The sequence below is a fragment of the Onychostoma macrolepis genome, chromosome 13 (assembly GCF_012432095.1).
Source record: "Onychostoma macrolepis isolate SWU-2019 chromosome 13, ASM1243209v1, whole genome shotgun sequence".
NCBI lineage: Eukaryota > Metazoa > Chordata > Actinopteri > Cypriniformes > Cyprinidae > Onychostoma > Onychostoma macrolepis.
This window is the reverse complement of record NC_081167.1, coordinates 13,762,174-13,776,051: the sequence shown is the minus strand read 5'-3', so window position 1 is coordinate 13,776,051 and position 13,878 is coordinate 13,762,174. Positions and strand designations below refer to the sequence as shown.

General features: G+C 36.7%; 1 protein-coding gene across 4 annotated transcripts in view; it reads left to right on the top strand.

Annotated features, from left to right (window-relative positions):
* gfra1a (gdnf family receptor alpha 1a) overlaps positions 1-13,878 on the top strand; it is an 83,652-nt gene that overhangs the window by 5,549 nt on the left and 64,225 nt on the right. For 3 of the 4 annotated variants that reach the window (XM_058796167.1, XM_058796166.1, XM_058796165.1), the window contains one exon: positions 9,512-9,649. The exons of the other annotated variant lie outside the window; for it this stretch is intronic. In XM_058796167.1, the coding sequence (XP_058652150.1) occupies positions 9,512-9,649 (138 nt within the window). The remainder of the gene's footprint in view (positions 1-9,511; positions 9,650-13,878) is intronic. 4 annotated transcript variants of the gene reach the window in all.

The window sequence follows — 13,878 nt, the reverse complement described above, 5'->3', positions numbered from 1 at the left end:
TCTGAATGTTCATGGTTAGTGCTCAGTGAACCATTATAAATGCTGTACACTTCAGCCAACTCTAGGGGCAATGCAATAGTTTGGTCCGGGGTTGCAGCCGATGCAAGGTGTTGCTGATGTGACAGTAGCATTTGAATGTGTTTTATTTGGGGGAGGGGCTGCAGTGAATTTACTTTTTAAATGTACTTCGGGTTACTGAGGCAAAATGTTTGTGAGGGTTGCAGGGGTTGTGTGAATCTGGCCTGAGATGCTGGATGCTGGCTTGGATCATCCTCTAGGTGGCAATGTTGTTCCCTACTTCAGCATGGAGAGGGCCCTAACAAAAAAAGAGTGGAGATGCGCTGTCAAAGGTGTGCACAACAGATGGTGACAGCAAAGGTTTAACAGCACCAGATGAAGTCAAATTGAAAGTTTTCATTTTCTGTAGCAACTGATTTTCTTAACATTAGACTGAGAAAGGGTAAAGGCAGAAGAACACTTAATTTAATTAACAACTTGCATTGAAATATTTTTGACATGCTTCTTGAAATGCATGATTTATGACTGATTTTTGGGGAAAAAAAATATAAATACAAAATTATATATATATATATATATATATATATGTATAAATCAAATTTTTATATGAATATCTACTAATAAATATTTTATTAATAAATAATGTTTAAATAATAAATTAATATTTTTGTAACATTTATTTATAGATAATGGTTTCTGTGTGAAAGTGTGTTAACGACTGACTCCCAGCTGTTACAGATTTGTAGTAAAAAAATATTTTTTTTTTAAAAAACTTAAACTTGAGAGGAAACTTAAACCTTCCAAATGCAATGTCACTGGTAAGTCATGTCAATCAAAATAATGAAAGCGAAGAACCACAAAGCCTGGGTAGCGCTTCCCTTAGGGAACCGGAATAAGGTGGTAAACACCACAGTAATTAAAATAACATGTACCTTGCTACTTTTCCCTCACTCTCTCTCTCTTTGTGGCTGTGAGTGTAGACAGTTACGGAAGAGTGCTCTAAATCTGAGGGTGCTCCTTATTCCCTGTTGGAAAGCTTTTTACATTGATTGACGGCTGAGTTCCACGGCAAAGAACAGGCCAAACGGAGAATCAGTTCCCCACCTACATGGGGATTTATGACACAAACACTGAGACAAAGCAGACTACAGTCTTGGTGTCTGGGAGTAGTAGGTCACAGAGTTATTATCACTTCCTTCTTAACAGTTAGAAGATTAAAGATGAACTTTTGTTTTATTTTAATTTACATGTTTAATTTGTTTGGGCTGATTTAGTTACATTATGTGTTTGTTTTAATGTGGTGGAGATGTGGTAACAATAAGGGAGTCTAAATGTCTCAGCAATATACTGTAGTTATGCTTAAGATAATTTCAGACACTTTCAGAACTGCATCTTTAATTTGTCTGGCCAGTAATTTAACTTAGAGGACCTTTGAATATGATTTCCAATATCTAATACCCGACATAATATTGAATATTTTATACTGATACTGTAGTTTAGAAGGAGTGATTTGAATTTGTTAGCTGAGTGTTAATTAATTAATAATTAATTTGTCACCTTAGATAATCATATTTACAGCTATAAATCTCAGAAATGGAACAAGTCTACTCTGCACTTTTTACTATCATTACATTTTTGAACAGCTTGTGAAATCCCACACTTTAAAGAAGTAAAATTATATATTGTTCATGACATCACTGACAGCATATTTTAAAATAAAAGCTAAAACAGCCAGACACAAAATGTTATGTTAATGTTATGGTCTCCCTTTATAAAACACAGCTGTGCTCTATTGCGGTGTTGAGCATAGTTGTGTGCCTGTGAGAAACATACCGAGTCCTCATGAAAACTACCTCTCCCCCTGTCTGTTTTCCTGCTGAGTATCCTGCTGGGTTTTACCTGTATTGATGTCTGCTCTCCACTCGATTAAATGGCTTATTGAATGCTGCAGGGCTTCCTCTCTCTTGGGACTATTGCCCCTTATTTGCCTGAAGTGCCCTCATATGCCTCAGTACCAATAAAACAAACCCAAAGACAGGGGTGATGCAGGGGTCAAAGTTTCTATAGTTTCTATAGTAGAGCTGCTGCAGATGGATTGAGTTTGCAGGTGTGTCTCCCTTTGCTCATAAATGCAGATGTCTTGCTTCGAAATGGCCTGAATTGTCAACAAATAGGTGAGGACAGGGAAATGTAAACTGTTTAGATGGAGAGTTGACTGAGATCCTGTTCACCTGGCCTGAATGAAGTTTTCGGGTGTTTTTACATTTATCTTTTTCCAAGTTTTGCCGGTTAGACTATATTTAAAGGGACAGTCCACCCAAAAATGAAAATTCTGTTATCATTTACTCACCGATATTGTTTTGAAAAATATTGGTAAACAAACAGTTTGAGTTCCCATTGATTTCCATTGTACAGACAAAAAATAAAATGGAATTTAATGGGAACTGGTTTGGTTAACAAAATTGTTCAAAATATTTTCTTTTATGTTCTACAGAAATAAAATCATACAGGTTTAGAACAACAAGGCTGAGTAAATGATGACAGAATTTTCTTTTGGGTGAACTATCCCTTTAAGAATTCTGGAGGGGACACCAGAACCACTGGCTTTCAAAAATGCTGGTCTTTTCAATAGTGGTAGCAGGTTTTAGGTGTGATTATACTGTGATTTCTCACCATAATAAAAAACTGCAAGGAAAGGTTGTAAATAGAGGGAATTAGAAAGTAGGAGATAGTACGCTTAAAGGAGTGAGGAAAACATCACGTTTCACAGCTAGTTTCTTCACACTTATTTGCCACTCTCTTGTCCTCTAATCTAAGTTGACTTTGCATTACCTCCACATCATTAGGCTTTACGTAGGACGAGAACCGAGAGAAACTAAGCGCCTGAACACGCTTTACTCTCCTGTGCTGAAACACTTTCTTTTTGTACCTCAGCAGTATCTGTTTCTCCCATGTTCTGTCGCAGAATATCTGAACTTGTAGGCAGTAGTAATTTAATGTTGTTGCGAGGGGAAATAAAAATGCACAAGTTTGGAAAACAAAAGCCATTATTGTCATGGAGCTGCATGGTGTAAAATTGGGAGTTTGTTGATAAAGTCCTTGGCAATATCAACCAATTGTCATTTAGCGTTCATTGGCCATGTGAAATAAATGGGGCCGGGGGGAGAATGTGACACAAAGTGTAATAGCCAGTCTGCTATGCTGCTTGAGTTGGCTGGGCTGAAATTGCCTAAATGATGGGGTAGCCATGAGAAAAAGAACAGGACATCAAACAATTTCAGAAAGCATGGCTATGAATAAGGATGAGATGCTTTATAAATTTGTTGTTCCATGGCCTCTCTGGAGTGCTTTTTGTTGTAACAACTGTTTGGTTGCCATTGTGGAGATATGAAAGACATCTAGCTCTCAGAATGAAATCTATCTATCTATCCCATCTGTGTATCATCCATCTATCTATCTGTCTGTCTGTTTATCAACATTTAATATGTTTACTTTGCAATTTTTATGTTTTGTGGTTAGCAGAAGGTTCTAGCATTGCCTTTCCCTTTGTGTCAACTTTAGGCAGTGTGAGTGTATGACCTTCCAGACTTTCCTTGCAACACTTCAGAAAATCCCTATACTGACATGACGCTGTGAAGCTGTCAACACCTAGCTAGTGCTGGAGCAGCGCTCGGTTAATCAGTTCCAGACTGAGAACACACTGTTTCACAGAGTACGCTGGTCACCATAAACTCACCATGACAGCAGAATATGGACAATTTATGTAAGATTATAGTACAAGTATTGTGTAGCGTGGGTTTTTAATTAGTAAATATTTAATGTCGATAATGACATGCCACTTCTGCACAGTTCTGCTGTTTCCACACACTGCCGACCCAGCGCTGCTCTCCGTTGCACAGGTGTTTGATGCCTCTCTTGACACAAAGCACCGGAACTCCTTTCATTTCAGCGGGAGTGGGAGAACAGCACTTGGCAAGCTCTCCTTAAACGATTTACCCTTCGAAGTCAGCCTCCATTCCCCACTATAAAAGCTCTGTGCACCGCGGTGCTGTTCTGGGAAAGTCCATCACACAATACAAAAGCCTTTTATGTTGGCAACTGTACGCTGACCGTGTTTAAGCAGGGACTGTTAGTGCGGATCAAGCAGGCCAAGGAAGCATCAGGCTATCATTTCCCAGCTCCCCTCTCTCTATTTTCTGGGTTTAGTTCTGCTAAACTCTCTTCTATCCTCCTGGAGCGAGCTGCTGCTCAGGGAGACTTCAGCTATGAAAGCTAATCAATAGCGAGCCATGTTAAAATAGAAACTTGAAGCTGTGAGTACAAGAAACCATCGATTTTTTTTGTTTCTCTCTTTTTCTTGTCGCCTTAGCTCCTCCTTTTAGATGGATCAGAGGCGTATCTGTCTGTTGCTAATGCTCAGGTATACAGTTGCAGTGCAGTATAGGACATGTATTAAAACTCAAGTGAAATGCAAAGTAGTTCCATACAAGTAGTCTGACAAAATCTCAAATGGCATCAGTGAAATCTGTTTTTCACTGTCTCAGGGAAGATTTTTATTTATTTTTTTTAGATTTTTATTTTAAGATTTTGCTCTTAAGATTATACTCTACATCTGTCATTTGTACTAAAACCTATACTAATATATATATTTTTTTAATACATTTTTTTTTTTTTTTTTATTAATTGTTTTTCTGCAGTTTAGAAATGAATCTACATCAATTAGAAAATATGAATTTATTTAGAATTGTTTTTTTTGTTTTTTTGGTACCACATGGTAATATTAATATACAATGCAATTTGTAAAGGACATTTTTGTTACATTTTTTGACATTTTTTTACTGTTTTGGGTCACAAGATGATGTCCAGTGTACAATCTGGGTAACAAAACTTATAGAAAGCCACTGATCTCGATTAACAGCGTTCCCCTTTAAGAGATCAGCTCACCCCTGTCAACACTGAGCTTGTTATTGGCTACATGCCATTGATGAAGTGTAGAGACGTGCAGAGAACATTTAGAGCTTTGATGGAGGACTGAGGAGCTCTTGAGGGAAATGTTAACAGACTGACTGTACAGCATGATGTCAACTAGATTTTATGTGGCATAGAGCTCATCACATAACCCCATCACATCCAGTCCACCATCTGTCTTTCTGCTTTCTGGAGGTCAAATATTCTCCTGACGGTGAGGGAGATGGTGAGAGAAAAATGGAAAGCTAAGAAAAGTGATTGATACCCACTGACCTTGACTTCTAACCTGCAGGGCCACACCGATGAAAAGAGAGTTGAAAGTGATGATGTGTGTCCCTGGACCACAAAACCAGTCTTAAGTGTAAATTTTTCGAAATTCACATTTATACAGCATCTGAAAGCTGAATAAATAAGCTTTCCATTGATGTATCATGGTTTGTTAGGATCAGACAATATTTGGCCGAGATACAACTATTTGAAAATCTGGATTCCGAGGAATCTAAATATTGAGAAAATCGCCTTTAAAGTTGTCCAAATGAGTTCTTAGCAATGCATATTACTAATCAGAAACAACGTTTTGATATATTTACAGTAGTAAATTTACAAAATATCTTCATGGAATATGATCTTTACTTAATATACTAATGATTTTTGACATAAAAGAAAAATCTATAATTTTGACCTGTACAGTGTATTTTTGGCTATTGCTACAAATATACCCCAGTGACTTAAGACTGGTTTTGTGGTCCAGGGTGACATATAGAATGCTGGTGGAACAACTCTGCCCATGCAATTTAATTTATTATGTTTGGCAATGAAATGCTTTCTGTGTTTATTTTAGAATTTCAAAAGTTGTACATCTCCAATATCTGATACTGCATATGTCTGTGTTTTAGCAACTGTAATAGCTGTGGCAGCATATTCAGCTGTGCTACCAAAGACTCTGGCAGTGAAAAAGTTTTTGCAGATTTGCAGTTTGTTGAAGTTTTTAGTGTTATGGCAGCCCCTGTTCACTTTCATCATTTATTCATGCTGTTGTTTTGCTCTCCTCTGAGGCACAGCATGGGGAAATCAAACACTCTCACTGATAACAGCATGAAAAACTAATTTCACTTAATTGTAAATTGTTTTTCTTCTAATGTTATTTTAAGTTAAATATGTTTGTGTATGTCTGTACGTGTGTGTGTCAGTGTTATTTTAGAATCATTTCTATTCTATTATGATATTTATTAATATTAGAGTATGTTTTATTTTATCTTGTAATAATTCTATGTACTTTTTGTCGTTTTTATTAGTTTTTTCTCTTTAAATTATTTTTATTTCAGTTTTAGGTTTAGTAATTTTAGAACTTCAATTTAAACTTATTTTATTTCAGTTAGTTGCCCATGCAACTTTTTTTCATGATTTTTTTCATGTTTTTATAATATATTAATAAATAAAACAAACATTATAATAATTATATTTTTTATAAATATTATTTTCATTTTATTGCACTTTAATTTCAATTAACAATTTTTAATTATTTTTATTTTATTTAGATAGCATTAACAACATTGATGTGTGTATATGGGTGCAATGACATGTCTACTGTCCTTCAAAGACAAAATGCAGTAACTACACTAACACTGAAACAGCCAGAGAATAAAATAATAATAATTGATTAAATTTTGATAGGTTGTTTCTATTAATTTGAGCAAAGCTGAGACAACCCTATCTGTCATAGGTTATAGATCAGACTCTAAGAGACCCAGTTTAATCATAATACAGATATGACTGTTACTGTGCTTGTCTTTGCATGCTAGTATAAATACAAAGAGTTGCTAAAAACAGAGAGCTCTACATGTTGTGGTGGTTGTGTGTCTTGCTTTGTCATTTGAGTAACGTACCACAGTTACAAGGGCAGGCTGGAAGATGTAAAGCTCAGAAGCCTGCAGGCTAATAGCGTAATCTAACACAAAGTGTTGACCGTGTGCTCTGGTGTGTCGCCCCACGCTGTCCAAAAATCATTTAGTCAGAGGTGACCAGATCTAAGGCCTGCTGTGGTCTCTATGATTGGATTGAGAAGTGGGGGAGTGATTCATCATTGTTAATAGACACTGCTGACAGCTGGAATCAGTAGGGGCGATGTCCGTGCCAGCTCCAGCCTCGGCCAGTCACCACAGATGCATGCAAAATTTACACAATTACCACAGCAAAAAGTGCCAGTAAGTGAGCAGGTAGATGGGGCAACCACATAATTACTCTGTTTTTAAACAGGTGAGAGGGATGTGCATAGGAGGCAGTAATAATTGGACTTTTAGGAAGTAGCAATCCTGTAAATCACTCAAGGATTTATAAACAGCTGCTATACAACTACGCCAAAACTTAAACTAAAAGCATACTAACTAATCTCCATTTTAGACTTCTATGTTAAAAAATACTAATAAATGAATGAATAAAAAAATTGCCCACTAATCAACTCAGTTTTTATCCTGATAATGTAATTTATAATAAATAAAACTGTATTAAATGTAAAAAAATAAAAAAATAAAAAATAAAAATTAGAAGCATTTCATTAGTGGTCTCTGACTTTTGGACCCCAGTGTTGGTGGTGTTGTCCAGACAGTTGAGAAATGTTGGCTTTGTCTGGAAATCTCTTGAAAATTTCGTCTGTCGCTCAGAGCAGTTTAAAGCCTTTCAATATAATGAGGAATCGGCTAGCACAATCTCACCAAGACCTCTGATTCACCGAGGAGTTGGCAAGCGCTTGGTGGGAAAGGAAAAGAGAGGCTGGCAGGGCATGAAAGAACAAGTGACAGAAAGGATGAGAAAAGTTGCAAATGAATGAAAGTTGAAAGCCATGAGGGAAAAGAAACATTAATACATGATTTTCATCTCAGCATGCCTCCGACTCTTGTAATCATGCCTTTGCTTCATGACCTACAATTGGACCAGACTAGACGCAACGCATTTCCTCTCAGAGCATCTCTCTGTTTTATTCTCTCTGTTCGTCTAATCACAGCTGCTCTTCACAAACATTCAGGACCTACAAAAAAAAATAAAAAATAATTAAAGAAAAAACAGCTGCCCTGGTATCCAGCTGTTCCTGGCTGTGTCCCAGTCTTACAAATTATCAACCCCCCTCACTCAAATCCTCTGTTGTGCTCTCATTTCACTCCTTTTTTTTATGCTAGAAATATAAAGTCAAGTATAAAGGCCTCCCACGATCACAGCAACATCATTACTTTACCATCAATCCAAGTCACAATATTTCATAGACTGCAGAATAAATATATTCTCATTATTGCTGAATTGTAATTCCTAGAAAATCAATTTGCTATTTTTAATGTTTATATTTAAAAATATATATATATTTGATTTTATAAATACAGTAATAGTTTTTTTTTAATATGGTTTATTTAATTTTTGCAGTTCTCATGCAACTGATTGCTATGGGTCTTTATGGGAGCGAGTATCTCAACAGCACTGAAAAGTGTCTTGGACTTTCTGTTGTTGTCTGTATTGCACTGCATTTAAAAATCTGGATAAACATTGTAAAATCCTTCAGTTGTTACCTTATGTGACACTGATCATGTGACACTAAAGACTGGAGTAATGGCTCCTGAAAATTCAGCTTTGCCATCACAGGAATAAATTACATTTTTAAATATATAATATATTTTATTTTATTTTATCCCCCAAGTATAATACATTCGCCATGTTGGCATTGTCAAATCACTGTTCTGCACTATTTGGCTTCTCTTACTCCTCTTCCATGGCCTCATGGGATAGCAAAGTGTCCTTTGTTTTTTTTGCTGTTGTTTTTTTTCACATATGGTTTCATAAACACTGTAGATTTGGACATACTGCTTTTGACATCCTATATATATTTTTTAAGGAAGTACATACAGTATATTCAGATGCTGGGTTTGGACTTCCTGTGCTTGCTCTAATTTTGTTTAGAACTATACTCCCATAATTCTCTTTTGTCTCACCTCTGCTTTATGTTGATTCCCCCTGTTTTATCTTTGCCATCTCCTTTTCTTTGCCAGTGAATGCATCTTCTTCTCGTTGTTGTACACAGTCTTTGGGTCCTTTGGTCTTACTAGCTCCCATATTCTTTTTGTTGGGTGTTCCTGGTTGTCAAATTCTTTTGTGCTTTTTCCAGCTTTGTATTATATGGCTTTAATCTTGTTTTTGTGTCTTCGCCTCCCCAACGTACAGCTCTTTGTCTTTGTGTTTAGCTGAGCATTGTCTGTTTCAGATGTGCTGTTAATTGCTCTGCAATGTGATTGATTGACTTTGAATGCAAAAATTACTTTCATTACTACGACAGCAGAAACATTCCATTAACAAGATCATATGCATCACAGTAGCATCTGAAGATCTGGAAAAACAACTAGCTTGTTCTTCCTTTGTTCAATCCATTTAACAGAACCAATTAATATAGCCCACCATATGTTCTTCCTAATCTCAGTTGGCGTCCTTTAAAATAACTTTCACTTGAGTAAGTGGAAGTTACTGAGTACAGTGAGTCTCTTTTCAGAGGGAGGGACTAATGGCGGTCCCTGGAGCAGTCCCATCACCGTGGCCCCAGGGAGAGGGTCCCAGGGCAGGTCAAGACCACTTGAACCTCAAGACCCCAGTAGAAACAGAAGGGCTCACCCAAACTGGGCTATTCTGGGTAAATACGTCACTAATACTCACTGAAATCAACCGGAGTAAGTGGATGACTGTGCATGCTATTAACAAAGCGAAGCATTCTCCATTGTGTGCCAATGATTTTGAGGTTTGCAATGTCTGGGATTTGCAGTCAGAAGGGGTAGTGTTCTCACTTTGCTGTAGGTGGCTGAGGGAATAGAAAAAGAAGGGATTAAAAGAAATGTGATACAGTGAGTTCTGTTGAACTGAGACAAGAATTATGAATATGAACCAATGCATATTTGCAAAGACACTGTTTAAATTTCACAAGGTCTTGCAAATAAGATGAGCAGACTCTTTTACTTGCTTTTTTATACTATGAAAACATTTAGTTTCACTGACTTTGGGAGCATCGTTTTTACATTTTCTTGAATACTACTACCTAATACCACTAATGCAACTATTTGTAACAGATTTAAGTTCCATTACTTACTTGTAACTGCAACCTAAACATATATTTTGCAATGAACACCATTATTGATCACTGAAAATAAACATGTACCAATAAAAAGGCACAATGGAGTATCCATGAACTCATTCAACTAAACAGGTAGTGCTGCCTGCCCGCCATCTGTTTGGTCACAATGTTTTCATATTTGGCGCTTAAGCACTTTTGTACATCACTCTGGATAATAATGTCTGCTTATTGCCTTAAATGTAAATATGAATTCAAATACAGTAGCTACTCATTCACACTAACAAGTGCTAGTTTGGTTGCTGGCTATATTTTAGTCTCTCTGTCCTCTGCAAGTCACAACATGATCACTGAGGTTCAACAGAAATTTAACATAAAGGTTTAAACAAAACGTCATTTTTTGTATACATAATACATGCTATAAGTAATGTAAACTGAGATGGTCTTGATGTGGTTTGTTAATTCAAATACAAGACGAACTGTATGTGTATCTCCCCTGAAATAAGTCAAGTATTGCCCAAACATTGACAAAAACTAGATGACTATTTTGCTCTGCATGCCATTTTATTTTCAATGCAAGCAGCATGAGTCTGGCGATGGAGATATGAGTGCTTGCTCGGACATGCTCCATCTCCACTCACACCCTTTCCATCTATGAGCACAACTTGCTCATAGCTAAAGCTATGTGGTGTATGGTGAATCATTTACATAAGGTAAACAATGACCAACAACAGCTCATCAATTACTTTTCTGGACGACTTTGACTATTAGAAATGAGTAGTGGTGCAAGCTCTGGGTAATTAATTCATTTGGCATTCTTTGGGTCACAATTACTCAAGAACCAAATGCGTGCAATTCTTATGCCTGTTTGCCAGGAAGACTAAGCCAACTAACAGAAAATGTTGCATAGTGATATATGAAAATTACACACAACTGTTTTCTTTGTTCTCAATAGTAGGAACAAAGCTAGACCTCTATACCTTTGGAAAAAAAAGAGCTCTTTATCTCCCTTTCGGAGTAAACAAAGCTGTAAAATATAAAATGGAATATAAAGTGGAGATTAAGAGGCTGGAGTTTTGGCTCTGAGTGAGACCCCAGCGTTCCTACAGGATGAATAATTTAAGCACCTGCAATATTGTGTGTGCTGCGGAGGGGCAATTTCCCTCTTGTACTACTGAACAAGTGGCGCTCATTCCCTTGGCCTCAGATGCTGTTTTCTGAGTGCCACAGCGGACTGATTTGTATCCTCACTGTTGTCATTTTAACAAAAAATGACAGATAAATGTTATCTGAAGAGGCTCTGGCTGCCTTTTACCTGTTGACTCAAAACAAATGGAAAACTCAAGCCCTGATTTAAATTGTATGATCTCTTTTCAAAAGCTAGAAAGGTGGGTGCGTTATTGGCATACTGTGAACTTAAAAGGTTATGAAAAAGAATATATGGAAATGTAAAGTTGTAAGTTTAATATTAAACCAACAGAACAGTGACAAGAGAGCTTGAATATGGAAGCATTATTCAGATGGAATAGCAATTTTCTGTACAATGAATATGAATGGAAGACTTGAATTAGTATGCTGTATGTGGCAGGGAACGCCTCAGGGAAACATGGATGCATACAGGAATACACACACGTATATCAACTTCTCCTCTCAGATTGTAATTGTCACGGCACAGACACAGAAATAGGTCAGATAATCTAACCATTTAATATTTAACAAGGTGGTCGACTAGCCCACGAATCATTCAACAGCAATTAGAGAGGCCATCTAGTGTTTTTTTTTTTTTTATTGGATAAAAATGTATGACATTTTAGTGCCTGATGTGACGTGCTTCAGTTGTTTGCATGATCAAATCCTCTCAGAGTCAGTGTGCCTTTAAATCCTCTTCAAAGAACCACCAGTGCAGCCATATACGTTAACAAATGTCACTGGCCATTGCATCGTGAATCGTTTTGCATTTGTCCAGTGTCCAAGTCATAGTTAATGGTTTGTTAATGCCAAGAATTGGACCTTAACATAAAGTATGACCCAAATATCATTATAGAAATGTGCTTTTCTCAGTTGGTTATGATTTCTTTATTCAGTTAATGAAATTGTCTGATTATATAGTGGTTATAGAGGTAAAGCTAATAGCATTCGGACGATTGTGTGATATCAGTTTGGTTCCATGACATTTGTAATACATATATAATATAAAATATATTGTATAATGTAAAATGTTCACTTAAAAATTTTATTAAATTATTTAAAATATTATATGTAATTTTTTATTTAATTTATAATGAATTTAAAATGTTTTTTTTAATGAGTAAAACTTTTTTTTAATACTTTATATATAGGAGTTATTACAATAACTCTCACAATACTCCACATACTAAGTTTTATTTATACATTTTTTTTAATGAGGAAAAAAAAAATACTGAGTGCCCTTTTAAGACCAGTTACTCAGTTAGTAGTTTACGTAGTTTGTTTTGCTCATCCAATATTACCTGTTCTTCCCCACCTGCTTTTAAAAGTATATTTCCTCAGACAGCTGTATGTATGATCTTCACTGTAGTTTTTTTTTTTTTTTTTAAGTGCACTACACTGTATATCAGTATTTAAATTGTAGCCAAATATATTAGCATTCAGAGCCTCTAGACAGGGGCCAAGTAAACACACAGACTAGGCTGGGTAATATTAATATTTTTATTGAGAACAGTGGAATAGAAATGAAATCCAGCTCATTTGCATAACAGACAGTGCTGTTGAGGCATTGGTGAATGTGCTCAGCTCTGCGTGAACATTCCAAGCTGTTTACAACAGGATAGGGAGGGGATTGTTTAGCCATGTGGCCCCTCTCCTCCATGCTCGGCGCCTTTCATGTGCTGTTGATTTAGTTCCTGGCCATTTGTGATCGGTACTTAGAGGCGGGATGAAAGCAGGAAGCAGGTCAGCAAGCCCTCTGCGAAAGAGCCTGGAGGATTTGCATGGCCCAGGCCCAGTCATGCATGCATAATCACAGCCACTCGACAGGTGACTCTGGATAAAATAAATAAATATAAAAAGGCCGGAAAGAGCAGGCTATTCCCGGAGACCTTGAAATTATGTTCCAGTTTTAGAGCATTAACAGGATCCAAGCTGGCATGGCAGCTGGCCTACAGGGGAATAGACGAGGGGTAATGAAAGTATGGCGTGCGCTTTGGAGAGCCGTCTCACTGCCGCCCATTCCAAAGTGCCAGTTTTTCAGCTAAGAAATTACCAGATTACTATAATTTTATTTTCTTTTTTTCTAGAGCATCAGATGTCAGTTATCACAACAGTCAGAGATAAAATTGATAATGTCTTCTCTTTTAAATGAAATTACTGTTTTTGCCCAGCAGGACTGTGGAGCTAAATAAAAGCTATTAACCTTTAAATGAGCGATGTCTGAATAAAGTTCATAGGGAGGTGTCTACAGAAAAAAAAAATCATATTTGATGAGTTATGATTCTACTATACAGATATTGATTTTCATACATTGTTGTGTGTGGGGAAGCAGATATGATTTTATCTAGTGCTGTTTTTGCACTGAGGTATCTCCCTTTTGAATCGCTTGGCTGCTTTCCTGCCCTCAAAGACCATAGCACAAACCAATAGCCTTCAAGTACATGTAACGAGTCAATGGCTGTATCTGAAATTGGCTCTTATACTCTCATTCACTATTCCCTACATTACTCCATTAATACAGACCATGGCAAATTTGAAAGGTTGACCAAATTTGGAGACTGATTGCGCTGTGGACACCATCTTTTGGCGAGATGCAGAAATTCATTTGG